The 18,350-nt window shown below is 56.9% G+C and overlaps 6 protein-coding genes across 6 annotated transcripts; 4 read left to right on the forward strand and 2 right to left on the reverse strand.

Moving 5' to 3' along the window:
* Positions 1-1,798: 1,798 nt before the first annotated feature.
* On the forward strand, positions 1,799-2,335 carry B0I36DRAFT_350615 (uncharacterized protein; the record flags this gene model as incomplete). The annotated part of the gene is made up of 2 exons (XM_046156927.1): positions 1,799-1,928; positions 1,983-2,335. 2 exons carry the CDS (start codon positions 1,799-1,801, stop codon positions 2,333-2,335), a joined length of 483 nt encoding a protein of 160 aa, XP_046012094.1.
* Positions 2,336-2,795: 460 nt separating this feature from the next.
* Positions 2,796-4,345, reverse strand: B0I36DRAFT_350616 (uncharacterized protein; the record flags this gene model as incomplete). Its single annotated transcript, XM_046156928.1, has 5 exons — positions 2,796-3,001; positions 3,061-3,492; positions 3,543-3,618; positions 3,650-4,018; positions 4,190-4,345. The coding sequence occupies 5 exons, from the start codon at positions 4,343-4,345 to the stop codon at positions 2,796-2,798; spliced, it is 1,239 nt and encodes a 412-aa protein (XP_046012095.1).
* Positions 4,346-7,760: 3,415 nt separating this feature from the next.
* Positions 7,761-9,107, forward strand: B0I36DRAFT_326381 (uncharacterized protein). Its single transcript, XM_046154335.1, has one exon. It carries the CDS (start codon positions 7,893-7,895, stop codon positions 8,874-8,876), a length of 984 nt encoding a protein of 327 aa, XP_046012096.1. The 5' UTR covers positions 7,761-7,892; the 3' UTR covers positions 8,877-9,107.
* A 1,157-nt stretch (positions 9,108-10,264) lies between these two features.
* Positions 10,265-12,322, forward strand: B0I36DRAFT_326382 (major facilitator superfamily domain-containing protein). The gene has a single exon (XM_046154336.1). The coding sequence runs from the start codon at positions 10,412-10,414 to the stop codon at positions 12,236-12,238; it is 1,827 nt and encodes a 608-aa protein (XP_046012097.1). The 5' UTR covers positions 10,265-10,411; the 3' UTR covers positions 12,239-12,322.
* Positions 12,323-12,862: 540 nt separating this feature from the next.
* Positions 12,863-14,200, reverse strand: B0I36DRAFT_291574 (uncharacterized protein). The gene is made up of 2 exons (XM_046151742.1): positions 13,701-14,200; positions 12,863-13,613 (listed from the first exon to the last, which is right to left on the reverse strand). Exons 1-2 carry the CDS (start codon positions 13,985-13,987, stop codon positions 12,968-12,970), a joined length of 933 nt encoding a protein of 310 aa, XP_046012098.1. The 5' UTR covers positions 13,988-14,200; the 3' UTR covers positions 12,863-12,967.
* A 232-nt stretch (positions 14,201-14,432) lies between these two features.
* On the forward strand, positions 14,433-16,915 carry B0I36DRAFT_270479 (uncharacterized protein). The gene is made up of 4 exons (XM_046151277.1): positions 14,433-14,643; positions 14,729-15,018; positions 15,089-15,595; positions 15,655-16,915. Exons 1-4 carry the CDS (start codon positions 14,553-14,555, stop codon positions 16,738-16,740), a joined length of 1,974 nt encoding a protein of 657 aa, XP_046012099.1. The 5' UTR covers positions 14,433-14,552; the 3' UTR covers positions 16,741-16,915.
* The last annotated feature ends 1,435 nt before the right edge of the window (positions 16,916-18,350 follow it).

Raw genomic sequence — 18,350 nt, forward strand, 5'->3', positions numbered from 1 at the left:
AGATGGCCGGGCTTGACCGTGGAGAAGCGGAGAGTCTCACGCGCGCCACCGCACCGGCAGGGTTTCCCAATTGGCCAACCCGAGCGAAAACTAGGGCATGCACCCCAAGGCTTGCCGGTCCCCGGTCATCCTTGTCGACTCCGTACTCTGCAATTGGATCGCTTATAGCACGTTGTAACGCGACCCCGCATAACAGGACTCGTGATTACCAAGGCATGTGAACGCAAGAGATCCTCGGGTGAGCATGCTGCGTGCCATGGAGAGACCCTGCTCAGGCCAGGGTACGAAATTACAGCTGGTTAATTCTGACAGTGTATACAAGATTAACGACGATATAATTGGATCTGGTTAATGTTCAGCCTCGCTAGTGCTCTTGTCCAGACAAGCTGGGAGTGTCAAGAGCACAGAGTTAGTTGCACTACTAATCTAATCCACGGGCTGGTTACCCCTACACTCGCCCTTGCGATTATGGCCTTCCATGCATTCGAGATGAACAGCAGCGGAGCAGCAAATAAGCAGCGGCAAAGATCCCGGTAGAGCCTACACGCTCTGCTTCGCCGACCACATATGCGCCTTCTCGGGCCTCTTATATAGCTTCGGGCACTACAGGTGTCCCGCAGATGATGCCGAGTCATGCAGCAGGCCTGGCACTTTTAGAGCTGTAGTTCAGTCTCATAAAGCTGGGCCTCCACGGGTATTGAGTGGATGGAGTTTCTAGAGACTCCGTCGTTGCGAGATCGGCTTTTCAGCCACAGTCACCTGAGCAGGCGCTGAGCAGACTGAGTAGGGCCTGAGTGGGACTGAGCACGACTGAGCAGGGCCAGAGAAACCGCTCACCACATTAGGGTTTAAGTGCAATGGAGATTGTGGTTGGGACTTCCGCCCTCTAGGCAATCATGGACCCCGAAATACTATGTTCGGTGGTTATCGGCATCGTGCAAATCAGTCTCACAGCCATTGGCCTGATTCAATATCATCTCTCGCGGAGAGCCAGAGGTAGGCGCGCACATGCCTGCATCACGTCGATTTCCTCCTTGCCGGGGCAATCGGGTTTTACAGATCTACCTGTACTGGGGCAGGCAGCCCTGCTCGACGTGCCAGGGTGGATTAGGATGGACCCATGGCTCACGGAACCCGCACCGCTTTGAAATGAGATACTGCAGACACGCAGCCCCAAGAAGTCTGGCAAATCTTCCAAAGACTGAGAAGCCCTTGATTGCCACCGCGCGTGAGATGGTGTCCGCGTTTCCCATGTTCCCCAATCATCTACTGGCAGGATCCGAACCTCGCCTCGAGTTGTCGGTTGAGCGATCCCCTCAACCCATCCCTGCACATCACTCTTTTTGCTTACTTCGTCCGCCGTAAACGGGACAGACCTCTCTTGGCTAACTGTGGGTCGCACTCCCACAAGCGACATCGAGGCACAGTACTCCGAACTGCACCTGCTTTAGCCAATCAGCATCATCCACGAAAGGCCAACCACATCCCACCAGGACGTCCTAATACCAAGCGCAACCGCAATCTTTCAAACCGAGCTGGAACGGCGGCGAATGCCGATACACTCCGCTGCACCATCCACAAACAAGCTTGCGTGTGTGGGCATGCCTGAGTGGACCACTCCACCGAGCTCAGAGTGGTTACTAGACGGAAGATCCTGGTCTTGCGCGGAGGAGTCCCTTTGATCGCACTACAGTCAGAACCCATATGTACATGCAACAGCTTTACTTCCATGCAAACACAGAGAGTCTGGATCCTCACAAAAGAGATCCTTTTCGCCCTACGTCGCCAATAAGTCAAAATGGCATCCAACAACAACAGGCACTCCGATGACGCCTTCCCGCAAGGAGTGAAGGAACGCTTCAAGAAGACCCTGTTTGCCCTGCTCGACGAGAACGGTCCCGGTAGAGCGTTTCTCATTCATAGTTATGGTGAGCTCTTCGTCGCGCATCATCTACAGAGAGATGGCTAATCTGAACCACTAGTCGTCATGGTGTACGAGAACCGTCAGCGCTTCTCCGCTTCCGCGATCCCGGGCGCCAGCACCGCCCGCGCCCGAGCCCAAACCGAATCGCACAACAGCAGCCTGTACAACTCACGCCCACTTCAGGCGGGTGGCAGATATAGATCGTACACCGAATACCTGGGTGCCCCGGCCGGTGTGATGCCCTTCAGCATCCCAAATCCGCTGTACATGGGAGCACAGCCGACATGGCGTGGCTCTCCTTCCTCGCAGGCTCCGCCCATGGCCAGCAGCCACCCTGGAGGCAGCGGCAAGCAAGCTCCAGGCCAGCAGGGTGGCAACGAAGCCACGGGTGCTCCACCCGCCCACGCCTAATGAGGGCAGCAACATGGCATCACAAGGCCGCGATTGACCAGGCTGAGGGAGGCGATCTTTGTGTACAAAGGATTGGCAGGCCTGCCTTGCAGATTGCTATGCTTTCTTTTTTTTCCTTGATTGTGTATTCAGTGCCCAGAGAGAAGCGATATCAAAGAAAGGGCAGCCAAGACCTGGGAGGTCGAGGAGGGCAGCAGAAAAGCAGAAATCCAAGCTATTGATCAATCTCGCGTCCGTGCCTTGGAACAACTGTGATGACAGCCACTGTTCTGATACTCGTGATTCTTGCTTAATTGGCTTTGGGATCTACTGAACAACTGATGAAACATGTACCAACTGCCAAATGTACCGGTCTTGTCCTTCTTCACTGGTGTGCCTCATCTCCAATGCGGCCGAAAACTGGCGCTTGAGTCAGGTCGACAAACTCTACACCTGTTCTCCACTACGTCGCCAATTGCAATCATCTGCGCTTTGATGCCGGTCCTTCGTTGGAGGTGGAACCGCTGGGGGTGCGGCCTCGCTTCAATGCGACGGGGTTTGGAGCAGTGCTCTTCTCCGCCTCCTCATACAAGCGCATGACCTCGCTTAGAGGAAGTCGGTGGTTGGTGGGGTTGATGCCGGCCGGGGCCTGCAGGCCACCAGAGTTGACCATCGACGTCTGGAGGCCTTTTCCATGCAAGGTTAGCAATGACACTGGTACAGTTGCTCGAGACTAGCGCACTCACCGGGCGTGGGCTGAAGCTGTTGGGCCGGCAAGGGCCGGCACGTAGGCAAACCTCCCTGGCCTGGGGCAGCCTGATGGATCATTGGCTGCTGTTGGGCTGGAAAACCCTGGAATATGAAGACGGGTTGGAAGGAAAAGGGCTGCTGGCTGGGAAAACCTTGGTTGCCCAGGTTCTGGTAGGCTGGAAACGGTTGCTGGGGCTGGAGCTGCTGCAGGAGTTGGTGATAGCCGTGCAGCTGAGCCTGGGCTTGGAGCTGGGCCTGGGCGTGCTGTTGGGCTTGCTGATCTTGCTGGGCCTGAGCGTGCTGCTGGGCTTGGACTTGCTGCTCTGCCTGCACTTGGCCCTGGGATTGTGCTTGCTGCTGCGTCTGCTGGGCCTGCTGCTGGGTCTGGGGCTGAGCGTTCTGCTTGCTCGCCTTCCACTCGAGCAGAACTGTTCCCTGTCAGTGTCGAGCAGACTCGGGCGTGGACTCGCGAACATACGTTCTCCCAGCAAGGCAGCACCCTCTTCGGGGCCTTTGAGGTTGACGTACTGGTTCGCCGCATTGAAGAATTCCACCTGTGAATTGAGCCTATCTGTTAGACCTCACCATGCTCTCACGCCGGTCTGGAACGGGATGTGAACATGCCATATTCTTCTCGGAGGCCTCGGGGACCGATTGCTCGAGTGAGCGCTTCATGGCCTGCGAGAAGCGGCGCGAGTGGGACGGACGAGAAGGCATGGCGGGCAGGATGAAGTAATGTAGTCGTGTGAAAGGTTGTGGTTTGTTATGATGTTGCGACTTAAGACGGTGTATGGTTGTCGGGATCTTGGCTGCAAGAGTAAGAAGTGCAGGTGGATTGCAGACCTTCACTCGCAGAAGGTGGGACAGGTTTTTGACAAATAGTGCAGAGGCAAGGAGCGACGCCATTAGTGGTTCATTTGCCAGGCGGTAATGGTCGGGCGAAGCGAATCGAGACTACGCTGAGCACATGCTATCTGATCATCTTCCATTTTGGCACTCAACATCATGTCTACACTTGATGAATAAACTTCAGAAAGTATGCTTATCATTAGCTAACTCAAATAAATTAAACCATATTTTACTCAAGCACAAGAGAACCGCCATTGTGTGCAAGGTTTGTTCTACCGTGGAGGCGAAGCGAGCAGCGGCCATGAATGCTGGGGATCCAGGAAGCTCGAGCTGCCTGGGCCTTGCTTGACGGCATCGCCGCAAAAGAGATGGCAGAGGGGCAGATTCCAGGACGGCAGCCATCGACAGGACACACATTGCTCCTGCATTCATTGTTCTTCCGGCCGCTGCCTGGACCGGTGCCGCACAAACACCGCACCACCAAGCAGCGCGCAACCTCCGCTGTCCTGACAAGAGGCCGTTCTTGCCAGCGTCACGCTTTCAGGTCTCCCACGTCAACCACTTGGCTCTCCCACATCTCTCTTGATTCCTTCTGCTTCCACAGCAAGCGCATTTGACACCCGTACGGCACCTGCACACGAGATGCCCTCATAATTCTGCATTTTCTCCTTTGCAGCCTACACCATCCCCACACAACTCTGGTAAAACAATCCTGTCGCCTGCGTCACGCGTTCAGCTCGCCCACCACATTCCCCTGCCACACGTCTCTTCATCTCTTCCTGCTGTTATAGCACTATAACAGCAAGCGTCTTCAGCATCAGCTTTCAAGATACCCTCATTTCGGCGACGAGATTCTGCACCATCATCTTACCCGACCTCACCATTCTCTCACACCAATCACACCAGAGTTCACACCCCAGCAACAGCCTGCACGATGGCGTCAAGCAACCGCCTGAACCCCACAGCGGCTGCGTTTATCCCTGCCAAGCCTGCCGAGTCGAAATGGCCACACGACGACATCCTGGACAGCCCAGTTGGCGACTCTCCAGGATCTCGCCACAGCGCAGCCAGTCAAAGGTCAAGCCCCAAGCCTAAAGACTCTTGGTGGGCGGCAGCTGCTTTACTCCGGCCCCCTGGAGGACAGACCTCACAGGATGCCAGCCTCGAAGGCGTGGTGGAGCCACCGGATGATGCGAAAACGGGTCAGGTCCTCGCTGCACAGTCTCGCACAAACATAGGCAGGTTGTCTGGCAATGAATCGCTCAACGCCAGTTGCCTGGTCTTCGTTGATGGCAAGATGTGTGTTCCCTACTCCAGCAAGTACATTGCGGCCTTGGGAAACCCCAAGGGTGCAGGTGGCTATCGCACAACCGTGGCCTGCAAATGGGGCAAGCTGATGCCAGCCACAATCGATCTCACCCATTCCTTCGTACGCCAGCAGGACTCCTCTTTCAGATATGCCTCCACGGTCATTCCCCTCCTGAATTTCGTCAAGGCACCCACCATCGAGCAGAACGAAGACGACCGCATCGTCCCATATGGCGGACCCAGGAAGTACACTCGCGTCTCATTCCAGGTCGGCGCCAACTTCACCCATACAGTCAAGCGCGATGTTCTCGCCGCCCTCAAGGCAAAGGGTGTCGACGTGGATGACATCGAAGCATGTCTCGGTCAGCACTTCTCCGCAACCAGCCTGCCCAAGTGCATCGACATCATTCTCTGTCCCGAGTTCGTCCTCACGCAAAGCTTCCTCGAGGGCTTCGAAGCAGTCTGGAACCACGCTCGCGATGACTCGGTCCTGGATCCCATCTTTCAAGCCTCGCCCCAAGCTCTGGAGTTGAACCTCGTCGACGCCAAGCGACTCCAAGAATTCGGTATCACCGAGCAGGAACCCATACAAAAGCTGTACTGGTCGAACAAGTCCGCGGTCACGGCGAGAGCCTATCAGTCACTGTATGCTCATTGGTACGAGACCGACGCGGCCAAACTCCTTGCCTCGGAGCCCGTTCGCGGCTACTGGATCCCCAAGCAGAGCACCATGGTTGGAAGCCATCCATCTGAGTACATCGTCGTCCTCACCGACTGCAAGCACCTCGAGGCCGTTCCACGTCCGGGTGCACACATCAAGGTCTGCATCAAAGGCGTTGAGCTTCCTCCCCTCCCCGCAGATTCAGACATCACTGCGGAGAACAAGGTTGCCATGCTTCTCAAAGCTATCAGCAAGGCTTATCTCGAAGGCAAGGATTTTGGCGATCCCCAGACATGCGTGATCGATCGGCTCATGTCTCTCCTCCCCGGCAACGGCACTGACCCCGTTGTGGGTGAGGCCATTGAGTTGTGGGAGACCGTCTTCTCCCGCCGCACTGTCGATGGCGAAGTGGACCCAGACTTGAATTACGATTTCGACTCCCACTCCCATTTCGACAATGGCAATGTCACCTGGGAGGATCCGCATGTCCAATACGAGCGCTGGCAAACGTTCTTCGCTGATGGCGGCCATGAACGCTTCAAGGTCCCAGACCCTGTCGTGACTGACGAGACGGAGATTTCGTGCTGCGGTAAGATCATTGACGCTTCGTCCGAGTTCAGCGAACTTGGAGAGGTCGTCATTGTGGTCACAATGCCTGCTCACGGCGACTGGCCTGGCGACAACCCCCCCGGGTACCGCATCAAGAATCTGCTCCGCCCTGAGCACCTGCAACCCACGACACAAGGCCTCATCCACCAGTATCGCAAAGGTGGCGACAAGTACAAGTACACCATCCGACGCCTGGATTCCGAAAGTGACTCTCAGACCACAAACGCTGAGCTGCAGGCTGTCGCAGCGTTCAACCTCAACCAACGCCGCGTGGGCCTCCACCTGAAGAGCAAAGCCTTCATCCGTCTTTCCCAGTATCTGCTAAGATACGACGGCAACCCAGACATCCACCATGTCCAGGGTGCTTTTCCAGTCTTTGGCCAGATGCGCGAGCTCATCATGATGTCGCTTGCCGGCGTGCCTGGCGGTGAGCTACATATTCCAGATGATCTCGGGCGCGTCTGGGAACAGCTCATGAAACTCGACCGCTCTCAGCGTCAGGCCATCGTCGACTTCGCCGACCGTCCTCATGGCTTCCACACAATCATCGGGGGTCCAGGCTCGGGCAAGACCTGGGTGGCGTTGATCATCCTCGCTTTGCTCCAGCTGTCCCCAGTCAACACCCAGCAGCTGGACAAGTTCATAACCGTCACTGACCCTGGTGCATTGGGCCAGGAAACGGAGCTCCAGCCTGAGGCCACCAATGGGGCTCAACCACTGGTGGCAGCACCAAGGCCTGTCAAGGTCTTCGTCTGTGGTATATCCAATGCCCAGTGCGACCAGGCCGCTCGCGACCTGGCCAAGGTCTACTCTCTCTTCGGCTTCGATGGTCAGGTCGGTCGCCTGCACACCATGACGCGCGAGATGAGCGACATGCGTGCCAAGGACAAGGTTCCCACTACTCGGCAGTACGACGACTTCTCAATTGAAGACTTCATGCAGGCAGAGCGTACCCTACTAGAGATTTCAGAGTCTTGCAAGCCCAACCAGGACGCACGACGGGCTGCCATGGGTCACGCCCGCGACGTCAGCGACATCGCCTGGAGCATCGTCATGGACAACAAGGACGGGCATTTTGATGATGTGATCAGACTACAAGGCCTCCGTTCAACCGACCCAATGGAATTCAAGGAAAGTCGTGCTGTCTGGCTGAAGGGCCTCCAGGATGCCTTCCATCAAGCCCTGGACAGATGCACAGCGCTCGTTGGTACCTCGGTCGCGGCGTTGACACTCAGCCGCCGCACATCATGGCGCGCGCAATGCCTCCTCCACGATGAAGCTGGTCGGTTCACTCAGGCCCAGGCCCTCATCTTGTGGGCGGCGTTCCCCGAGGCAATCGCCCGCTTGAGCGCCGGCGACCCAGCACAATGCAAGGCGTACGCGCCCACCGTCAACTCGCACATGTTCAGGAGCGCAGGCAAGCCCGGGTTCCTGTCACCTTTTGGAGCCTACTCCCACGTCTCGGAGATCGACCGCCAAATTGCGTCGCCGTCCTTCACCGTCTCCCACCTCGCCAACAACTGGCGCCAACACTTTGGCTTGGGTGTCTTCTCGTCTCAAAACTTCTACGACGACGGCAATCGCCAAGGCCACCACAGGGCACCCAAGCATGCTCGACGAATCCGCGAGTTCGTGCAAAAGCTGACGGGCAACCCGGACACTTCTGGCGCCCGCGTCATGTACGACATGAAGGGCAGCCTCCAAGGCGAGCAAATGACCAGCACAAGCTACAAGAACACGGCCCAGTGTGCGTACGCGGCACACGTCATTGTCCAGCTCCACAACAGCGGCATCACAGTCAAGGGCCACGTGCCGCACGTGCTCGTCATGGCACCATACTCTGCACAGGTCGACGAGATGAACAGGCAGCTCCACCGCCTGTCTCCCTCAGAGTACTGCGCACAGGCTGTCGACGTCCGCACCATTCCCGACAGCATGTCCGAGGCGGCCGACCTCGCCATCGTCCTCTGGACGCGCACAAACTCTACCGGCTTCACCAACCAGGCCGACATCGTCAACGTGGCGACCACACGCGGCCGCTACGCCGAGATCCACGTCATCGACTCGAGCATCTTCTATCGGGGCTTCGGCCGCGATGACCACGTCAACAGGCGCGCGTACCTGCACCGGTTGTACATTCAGTGTCAGGAACAAAAGGCGTGCTTCTTTGGCGGGGAGAGGGAGTGGATGCTGTGTCGCCGCTGCTTCAAGCCCGAGCACCGTTACTGTGGCGCGTTCGGCTGCCAACACTGCCGTACTGTCGGGCACCACCTCCGCAACTGCCACCGAAAGGATCAGCACAAGCCACTGCCGTACGTCGTCGCTCAGGCCAACGAGCCCACAGCCCCGGGCAAGGCTGAGGAGGAGGATCTCATGTGGTGGTAGCCGAGATGTAGCCTATCAGACCTGGTAGTCCGAGAAAGTCGAGTTTTGATGCCTAGTTCAATGGCAATATCTGAGTGTGCGACACCGCTGCGCCATGCTGGCCCCAGTGACGGGGCTTTTTGGTCCTCAATAATGGAAGTCGAGCTGGGGAAAACAGGAGGGTGGAAATGCTGTTCAGGCCTGGGCGCGTAGATAGATGACAACACTTGAATTGACAGGTCTTGGAATTGACATATCTGGTCCTTTCTCGTCTGATGAAGGGTGATTACTAGTGCAGAGGGCTAGAGGTCTAGAGGCACAGAGTCACTTGTTTGACTCGCCACCTAGAGGCCGAGGTTGTGCTGTACCACTGCACCTCTGCACCTCTGCACCTCTGCACATCAGAAACACACACTAAGCCCTGCATGATTGAAATGCAGACAATCAATCCACACTGTAACTCTGCGTGGCTCCGTTGCAGTCATCCTGGAGACCGTTGATGAGATGCGAAGGGCCATGTTGAGGCCGGACCGTCAGAATGTTGCCGTCAGAAGGTGAAAAATAACGCAGTGATCAGCCCAAGTCCACGGCAGAAGACATTGCCATACGCCAAGCTTATATATTGGTGTTTGCGTCAGCATTACAACGACCTCAAGGCGCTTTCGTGCACTTGCCTGCGACAAGAGTGTCGCAGAGCAGTCCATGTAGAGGCAACTTCTGGCAGCATAATATAGACTACTCGCCTTTAAAGAAAGATCTGGACCTCTGAGCAAACGGCATGTGTATGGTGTTTGGCTGAGCTGACACTGCCACGACATGAATCGCTAGGAAAGAAAATATGCCTTTCCAAGCCGCAACTTCAGGTCCGGGTCCGGCTGATTCCGACGGAAAGTAAAGTGGCACCAGGACCCCATCGGGCGGGCTAGCCGAGGAGTGAGACCCGCTTGCAACGTGCCTCGCTTGCCATGAATCAGCGGCGGCGGCAACAATTCCGGGGCCTGAAGGCGCTAAGCGAAAGCCATGAAGAATCTGCGTCCGCGCCCGGATATCTCGGAATCGCCTGCTGTCACCTTTATTGGAGGCAACAAGTCCCATGTTAAAGACCCGGAGCCAGCCAGACCAGACAGCCCTTTTTTTGCCGACTATTCTGGCCATCGTATGTCCCACCAGTGTCAGGCCCTGGGCGAGGCCCTGCAGGGAATGGTCCCCGAGGCCCAGTTCGTGTTACGTACTAGGCCTCCCTAGCGCTGCCATGCTAGAGCGGTTTAGGCGCAACTCCCCGTTGTAATCAGATCAGATTGGGGGCCATGATCTTATCTGATTTCGGGCTTGTCCTCGGGCGGCAAAGGGTTTTTTTTTCCCCTGGCCTTTTTCGCCGTCCGTTGCGTCTACCCACATTGAGGATGGGCCGACAGCGGCCACGCGTCCCCGCCCGCGTGCGTATATCTAGTTGCTGATCGCCCTGCGTTCCCTGTGACAGCGGACTGCTATTGAATTTGTTCTTTTGTAGCGTGCAGAACCCCTTTCCACTGAGATCACCAGGTCAGTCAGGGACCATGGCGACCACCACCACCACCTCTACCGCTCCTGAGCTCGTCTCCAACAAGGAGGCTGCTGGCGTCGCCGCAGCCCCTTCGCGCGCATCCGAGAGCAGCGATGACAGCCATGCCAAGGTCAGCTACAAGTCGCCTGGTGTCATCCGCGTCGAGGCCCTCACCTCGGTCATGACGACGGTGGACCGCTGGTTCGTCTTCTTCAGCGTCTTCCTCGTCGCCTACGCCTACGGCCTCGACGGCACGCTGCGCTACACGTACCAGAACTACGCCACAGCCGAGTTTGAAGACCACTCGCTGCTCTCGTCGGTCAACGTCCTGCGCGCCGTCATCGCCGCCGCAGCGCAGCCCACCGCGGGCAAGATCGCCGACGTCTTTGGTCGCGTTGAGCTTGTGTGCATCTCAGTGGTCTTCTACATTGTTGGCACCATCGTTCAGACCGTGGCCACCGACATTCAGACGTTCGCAGGTGGTGCTGTCATCTATCAGGTCGGCTACACCATGGTGATCCTGCTCGTCGAGGTCATTATTGCCGACATTACATCCACTCGCGCCCGTCTACTGTTCAGCTATATCCCCGCTCTGCCCTTCATCATCAACACTTGGGTGAGCGGCGATATTGCTACGGCCGTCCTTGCCGGGACCACCTGGCGCTGGGGCATCGGTATGTGGTGCATCATCTACACCGCCTGCGCTCTGCCCCTGATCATCACGCTCTCTATCATTGGCCGCCGTGCTCGCAAGGCTGGCAAGCTGGACGGCTATCGCTCGCTGTACTCGCAGCTCGGCCTGCAGGGCCTCGTCGTCGACCTCTTCTGGCGCCTCGACATCATCGGCATCATCCTCATGATCGCCGTATTCGCCCTGATCCTCGTCCCTCTCACCATCGCCGGCGGCTTCGAGGCCTCGTGGTCGTCGCCTCAGGTCGTCGCTCCGCTCGTTATTGGTGTCGTCTGCATACCGGTCTTCGTCATCTGGGAGATGAAGGCTAAACACCCGCTCGTGCCCTTTGCCCTCATGCACGACCGCGCCGTCTGGGCCCCGATGGGCATCGCCCTGCTCCTCAATTTTGCTTGGTATATGCAGGGAGACTACCTCTACACGATGCTGATCGTGGCCTTCGATTTTAGCATCACCGCCGCCACCCGCGTCTCCTCACTGTACTCGTTCGTCAGCGTCATCACAGGTTTCATCCTGGGCTTCATCGTGTTCCGCGTTCGCCGGCTCAAGGTCTTCATCGTCGCCGGCACGGCCCTGTTCATGGTAGCCTTCGGTCTGCTGATCCACTACCGGGGCGACCCCAACCCGTCGGGCCAGGCGGGCGTGATCGGCGCCGAGGTCCTCCTGGGCATCGCGGGCGGCATGTTCCCCTACCCAGCACAAGCCAGTCTGCAGGTCGGCCTCAAGCACGAGAACCTCGCCGTCATGACGGGCCTGTACCTCGCCACGTACAACATCGGCTCCGCGCTGGGCAACGCCGTCTCGGGCGCCATCTGGACCCAGGTCCTGCCCGGCGCGCTGAGCTACGAGCTGAGCCTGGTCACGAGCAATGCCACGCTCGCCGTCACTACTTTCGGCGACCCGTTCACCGCCGTGGCCATGTTCCCCGTCGGCACGCCCGAGCGCGGCGCCATCATCGCCGCGTACCAGGGCACGCAGAAGCTGCTGTGCATCGCGGGCATCTGCCTGTGTATCCCGCTCATCGGGTTCGCCGCGGCGCTGCGCAACCCGCGGCTGTCGGACGAGCAGAACCTGAGCGGCGAGGGTGGCGACGAGAAGGACCGGGCGCCGGCTGCTGCTGCTGCTGCTGCTGGCGGCGTTAGTGCCTAGACGAGTGTAAAGGGGTGACGCGAGATTTGCAGAGGGCATGCTGTATTCCTATTATGCTTGGAGGAGTCGAAGTCAAGAGTAGGCGAAAAAGTTTAGAGCTTGTATTAGCTACATAATGATAATGTAACATTCGTCAATCAGCATTGTTTCCATCTGGTCGACACGTGACCTACCTTCCAGAACTGTCTTTCCCTCAAATTCGGATAGCAAGGCACCTGGCGAGTTCCCTAGCCGTCATATCATGTTGTTAGACACTGCAGCTGGCGTCAGAAGCCTGAGACCGAGCTGCTTCGGCTTATGCGACAATGAGACGACAAGAGAGGGGAGAGGGAAGCTTGCATCCGCGCCGCGGCAACCTGTGTGCTCGAGGGACGAGTGCTGCCCATCGAGAAGCGAGGTCAGAGCTCTCAAGCTTGGTTCGAGGTCCCTCTTGAGTTTTTCAACTATATCCAGAATCGTGCATAAATCCAGAATCGTGCATAACATCACGTCACTCAGAATCAGCCCGGCTAGCATTCAGCGCCTAGTCACCCTGTTCCAACGAGGCAACATGTCCTTCTCAGCCGATAGCTGAACGCGAACAGAGCATCTTCGACCGTCCAAGAGTTACAAAACATGACTAAAGTAGCTCTGTTAAACAAGGAACATCTATGCTCTATTTGGACCCGTTTCTCATACATCAAATCCCCCAGCAACCATTTCTCATCGTCGCTACCTGCTCCATGCTCATTATTCGGACTCCAGGACAGTGTTGAACTCATACATGTCCTTGAGGGCAACCGACTCCTTGCCCTCCTCCCGGTCAGTGCTCAGGCTCAGCTTCTCCCACCGCTGGACGAGCTGAAGCTGTTCCTCACATCGCTGCTTGGCCGAGCCCATTCCATCCGATCCCAGCGCCACCCGGACCGCCCACGGCAGCCCGGCAGCCAGCCCCTCGCGCGTGACGACATCCACAATACGCCGAGAGGCCTTTTGCACGTCTCCCGGCATGTGATCCATGGGGTTTGTGACAAACTTGCCCACCAGCTTCCCGAACAGGGGTTCATACGCCTGAACGGCAGGCCCGCCGGTGCCGAAGCTTTGCTGGGATGTGTCACGAGGCTGGCCCAGGCTCGTGGGGAATCCGCCGCACTCGATGGCAACACAGCGGATGCCGAGCGGGCGGAGCTCCTTGTCCAGTGCCTCGACGTAGGCGCTGAGGCCAGCCTTGGACGCGGCGTAGTGCGACATGAAGGGCAGGGGCGCCCAGAGGATGCTGGAAGAAGTGAAAGCCAGAGTGCCGTGGCCTTGTGCTCGGAAAAAGGGCAGGATGGCCTGGGTGATGCGCATCTGGCCGAAGAGGTTGACCTGGAACATGGTATTGATGAAGTCCTCGCTGATTCGCATGTCAGCCTTTAGCTCCGGGCACGGGTATATATATATGCCACAAAGTGTGCCAGCTCCAAATTGATTGCGGACGTACCTGGCCTCCTCGGCACTCTTCATCGCCGACATGCCGGCATTGTTCATGACGACATCGATGTGCCCAAAGATTGATGTAGCGTCTTTGAGCTTTGCTGCAATGTCCTCCACACTCGCCGTGATATCAAGCTCCAGCAGCGCAATGTTGTCCGATTTGATGCTTCCAAGACGCTCCTCGACCTTGCGGCCAGAGGCAATGACTTTATCGCCGCGAGAGACGATCTCCTGGACCAGAGCGGCGCCAATGCCTGAAGTCGCTCCAGTAACAAGCCAAACACGAGGAGCCATTGTAAATTGATGATAGAGATGATCCGAGTAGGATAATGAGGTGTTGTTACTTGTTCAAAGATGTGAGTGAAGTTGAGTGGTGATGATGAATTCGAGAAAGACCATTCTGTACGAGAGCAAGAAGCCATTTTGTACTTTGATCGCTGCTCACACTACTAGCTTACACCGGCCGGGCCATGACGAGTTCCACAGTGCTTGCGATATCTAGTGGCTGGCGGTTACGACGTTTCCGCCCGTTCGGACGGAGTTTATGCAAGGGATACGGACAAAGAGTCGAATGCCGGATCTACCCCCATACTACAAGACCCTGGACACTTCTGATTGGATGGATGGAGCTGATTCAGCAGCTCGTCTCCACCAGCCCATTCATTGTAAGGGCCAGGAAAGAGGGGTCATAAGATGCTGGGGATGTTTTATTCGTCCGTCTCGTCCGCCTCGTCCGCCCCGTCCGCTCGTCCGCTCGTCCATATCCGCAGTTCGTAAACAGTCGACCACTGATGGACGGTCTGACCCTCCCGGTAACGCAGGCACGCAGGCACGCCCTAGATTGAAGGCGTGGAACGCCATGATTCCGCGATTCCCAGCCACAGAGCCTGCCGCCCACCCCCCGCAGCCAGTGAAGCGCATGCGGAGGGGGACACGCAGCTGTAGGGAATGTATGTCGTCACGCCTGCGCTCTAGGTTGGTCCTGGGCTACCGCACCGGGGCTGCCTGATCCACGTCCCGTCTGACTCGTCATAGGTCGCCAGCGCAAGATCCGGTGCACTTTTGCACCCGGCGCACAAGTATGTGGCCCCTGTAGCATTCGCGGAACGACGTGCCTAGAGCAAGGGACGAGTGGTTCCTCTCCACTGAGCGAGGCCAGAGAACAACGAGGCCAGTCTCAACATTGCCAACAAACTCGCCACGAAACCCACAATGCCGAAATGGAACTAGAAAGAGACGACGAAGACAGATCAGCCGACCTGCGAGTGTTGTCCACAGGACTGAGCCAGCAGCCTCCATTTTTGGCAGCCATCAGCTTCAGCGAGGTGCGTGAGGCGGCTGGCGTAGCTCTAATAGCATCTCTATGCGACTGTGCGACTGACATTGTGCTATCAGCCGAGCGTAGCGGAGACATCGACACCAATGTCGGGACCACTTGGAAGTTCTGCCAGCAACACGCCGTTCTCGTCGGCGAGGGTTGAGAATGGCCGTGAGCGCGCCGCCAGAGCCTGCAAAGTTCTACGGTCAAATCTGCCGAGCTACGATGACCTCCTCACTGTCCTCGAAGGTGGCGCGAATTGGTGGAACAGCTTCCGCCGGAAAACACAGATAATCTCGCAGGCGCATCCGATCGAGTCGCTGACGGCGTTTGCCGCGCGTGCCTACACCAGCAGCACTCCTGCGGAGGTGGGCACCCTTGCTGTCGCGTACGCACGCAGCACCGGTTCAAACACTCGCCTCTACAGCCTCGTTGACGATGTGATACTGTCCGATTTCAGACTCGCGGCGACGCTGGCGGGCCTCGAGTGTCTAGTTCTTGTTGCCAAAACATATACCGACATCGGGCAGCCTCGACGGGCTTGGCTGACCTGGAGGAAAGGAATGATGATGGCTCAGATTATGGTAGGCTAGAGGCAGCATCAAAGCGCACTGTTCGAGCTAACCTCCTCCCCTGTGGTCAGGGCATATACAGGCAGAGTCCTGAGAAAGCTACACCCTTTCAACGAATATGGTGGGCCATATATCATGGTGACCGTTTCACGAGCTTGCTCTTAGGATTGCCTTCAGGCTTTAGCGACACATTTTACGAATCTGAAGTTCCGACCTTGCCAACAGCCACAGACGATGAGAACGTGTGGGTTGGTCAGTTTGTACACCAATGCGCCATTGAAGCGGGAAAGGTCATCGACAGAAACATCCGCCAAGGCGCTTTTGTTGCCGATACTCGAGTTCTGTCAGCGAGAGTTGCCAAGCTGAAATCTCTAGCGCCCGAAGCATGGTGGAATCTACCCACACGCCTCCCATCTGCCGGCCCGGAGCTTGACCAGCTGGTCGACCGACTACTTATTCAGTTCTTCTTCTACCACATCGAAATGTACACACACCTCCCCAATATGGCGGCGAATAAGGGAGGTCACCTGAGGATGCCTGATGTCGGCGGGCACAGTTGTGCACCGGCAGCGCGAGAACTGCTCCGCCGGTTCCTGCTTCTCCGGAGCCGGGTTCATGGTGTCTATTTGTTCGACTGCAAGACCTCCGACTTTGTTGGCTTCACTGCAGCTGTCGTTCTTCTCTTGGCTAACTCTGCGCAGCCCAGTCGTAGCTCGACAGAAGACGCGGGGTTGATAGGGGAAGCGGTCACAGTTTTCCGGCAGTTGGAGGGTGCCATGGGGTGTACCATCGCTGGTCAATGCCACAGAGCGTTGCAGGTGCTCTCATCATGGAGCAACGGGGGTCAACAGCACGACAGCACAGCAGAGGAGAGCATCCAAATTCCCTACTTTGGCAAAATTGTGCGGAGGCCGTCGGCTAGGCCCGCTTCGATATCTTTGCCCGCTAGTGCCTACGAGTTCCTGGAAGCGGACCCGGAGCCTTGCAATCTGGAGTTCCTTGCATATGGATCTCCGGAGGTGGACCTCTTCAGCTCTACTGAACAGGAAGAAGCGATGGACGGCTCATCTACCTATGGTGCATCCTTCTGGATGGACCCAGCATTGTTGGATATTGGTCAGGATTGGACTTTGTTCCCCAGCCCGCACGAATTTTAAACCTTTCTGGCACATCGCATAGTGCAAGCATACTCATACGACCAGCTTTGCTTTTTGCAATTTTCGAGATTTTGTGGCCTTGACTTCGTTTGATTCGTGAAGATGCAAGTTACAACCACAAGATCGTGACACAGAAAGGCTAGGGACAGATACTTCATGCTTATTGAGAAAACCCACGTTCTTTGCGGATTGAGCAAATGAGTGCTCTCATGAACTTAAGTGAATTCGAACGAATCAAGGCTCATAAGTAGTCCGCTACCAGCTCGGTAGAGCCATATTTGGCTGTGCTAAAAGTGAGGCCGAGCTGCTTCGGCTTAGGCGACGATGAGGCGATAAGTGGGAGAAGGAAGCGTGCATCCGCGCAGTGGCATCCCACGTGCTCGAAGGGTAAGTGCTGCACAGCAGAGAATAGAGATTGGAGCTCGCGTACTTGGTAGTATTACAGCTTTTCGAAAATTCGCATTACCTGCTTTGTTCGTGCTTGCCCACCTGCCTCGTTCGTTTGGCCATCTGGTTCGGCAAGGGACAGGCCCATGCGAATCAGACACTATTGCAAAGTGCCACAGTGACGTCAAGAATAAGTTCTGAGACAGCCCATGTACTCGTCGTTGAAGCGAATACTGTGTCTCGACGTGCCATGCCGTGTCTCACCAGTGCGACGCCACTTCGGCCAACCTTTTAGGCCACGCACAGCCAAGCACATCGCGACATTGCCCCTCCACAACGCCCGCCCATGTCACCGTAGCATCATGTCGGCCATCGGATATGCCACGCGCAGGTCCGGAGACATGTGACTGATTGCGAATTGAGGAGAGCCCCTTCCCCCCGGGAAACTCCCTCCACCATTCGGCAACCTCGGCCCCTGATCCTTTAGAGCAGGGGCCAAGAGGAGATCAGATCGCCCTAACCTGCTCTCAGAGACTGCAGGAAAATAGATGATCAAACCGCCCCGTGATTGAATGGCGAATGAATTACATGCATCGACAGACAATAAATTGCCTCTGCCTGGTTCATCCCATCTTTCCGCCCCTCCCTCAATTTTTTGACACAAAGCTTCGCCCACGCGAACCTTGTCTCAGCTAAATGACGGCACAAATGACAAAGCCGTGGCGCCGCCGACCCGCAAAAACCATGCGCACACAATATCAATCCAGTCCTGATATCCCACACGCTGCTGCCGCCGTCCCGCCAGCCAAGGCCCGCCGATCCGGTGATGTCCGCCTCGGCCCACATGCCACATGCACGTCAAGCGCGTTTTTTTGGTGTTTGCGCGATGGGGGATCCAGGGGCCCCCAAGTCGGCTTGCACGTTAAGTGCCGGACGGAGCAGGGCACGACGCCCGCCTGACGTGACTGACGCGTGGCGTGGAATGGCGGGCCACGACTTGCTAGGGTATTGGTAGGAGCAGGAGCCCTGGAAGGGGAATCGGGACGGAAGCCATCGTTTCGTTTCTCATGCATGCACGTGCCTTGCATTAGGCAAGAGGGTGAGGGGCCAGGTAAGAGAGAGGGACAAACCAAACAAAACATCACTTACAAAGGCACGTATATGGGGGTTGCAGGGGCAGGGAAGTGGGGAGGGGGAAAAGGAACGAAAGGCCCGATCGATTT

Source organism: Microdochium trichocladiopsis, assembly GCF_020744255.1.
Source record: "Microdochium trichocladiopsis strain MPI-CAGE-CH-0230 chromosome Unknown B0I36scaffold_6, whole genome shotgun sequence".
NCBI lineage: Eukaryota > Fungi > Ascomycota > Sordariomycetes > Xylariales > Microdochiaceae > Microdochium > Microdochium trichocladiopsis.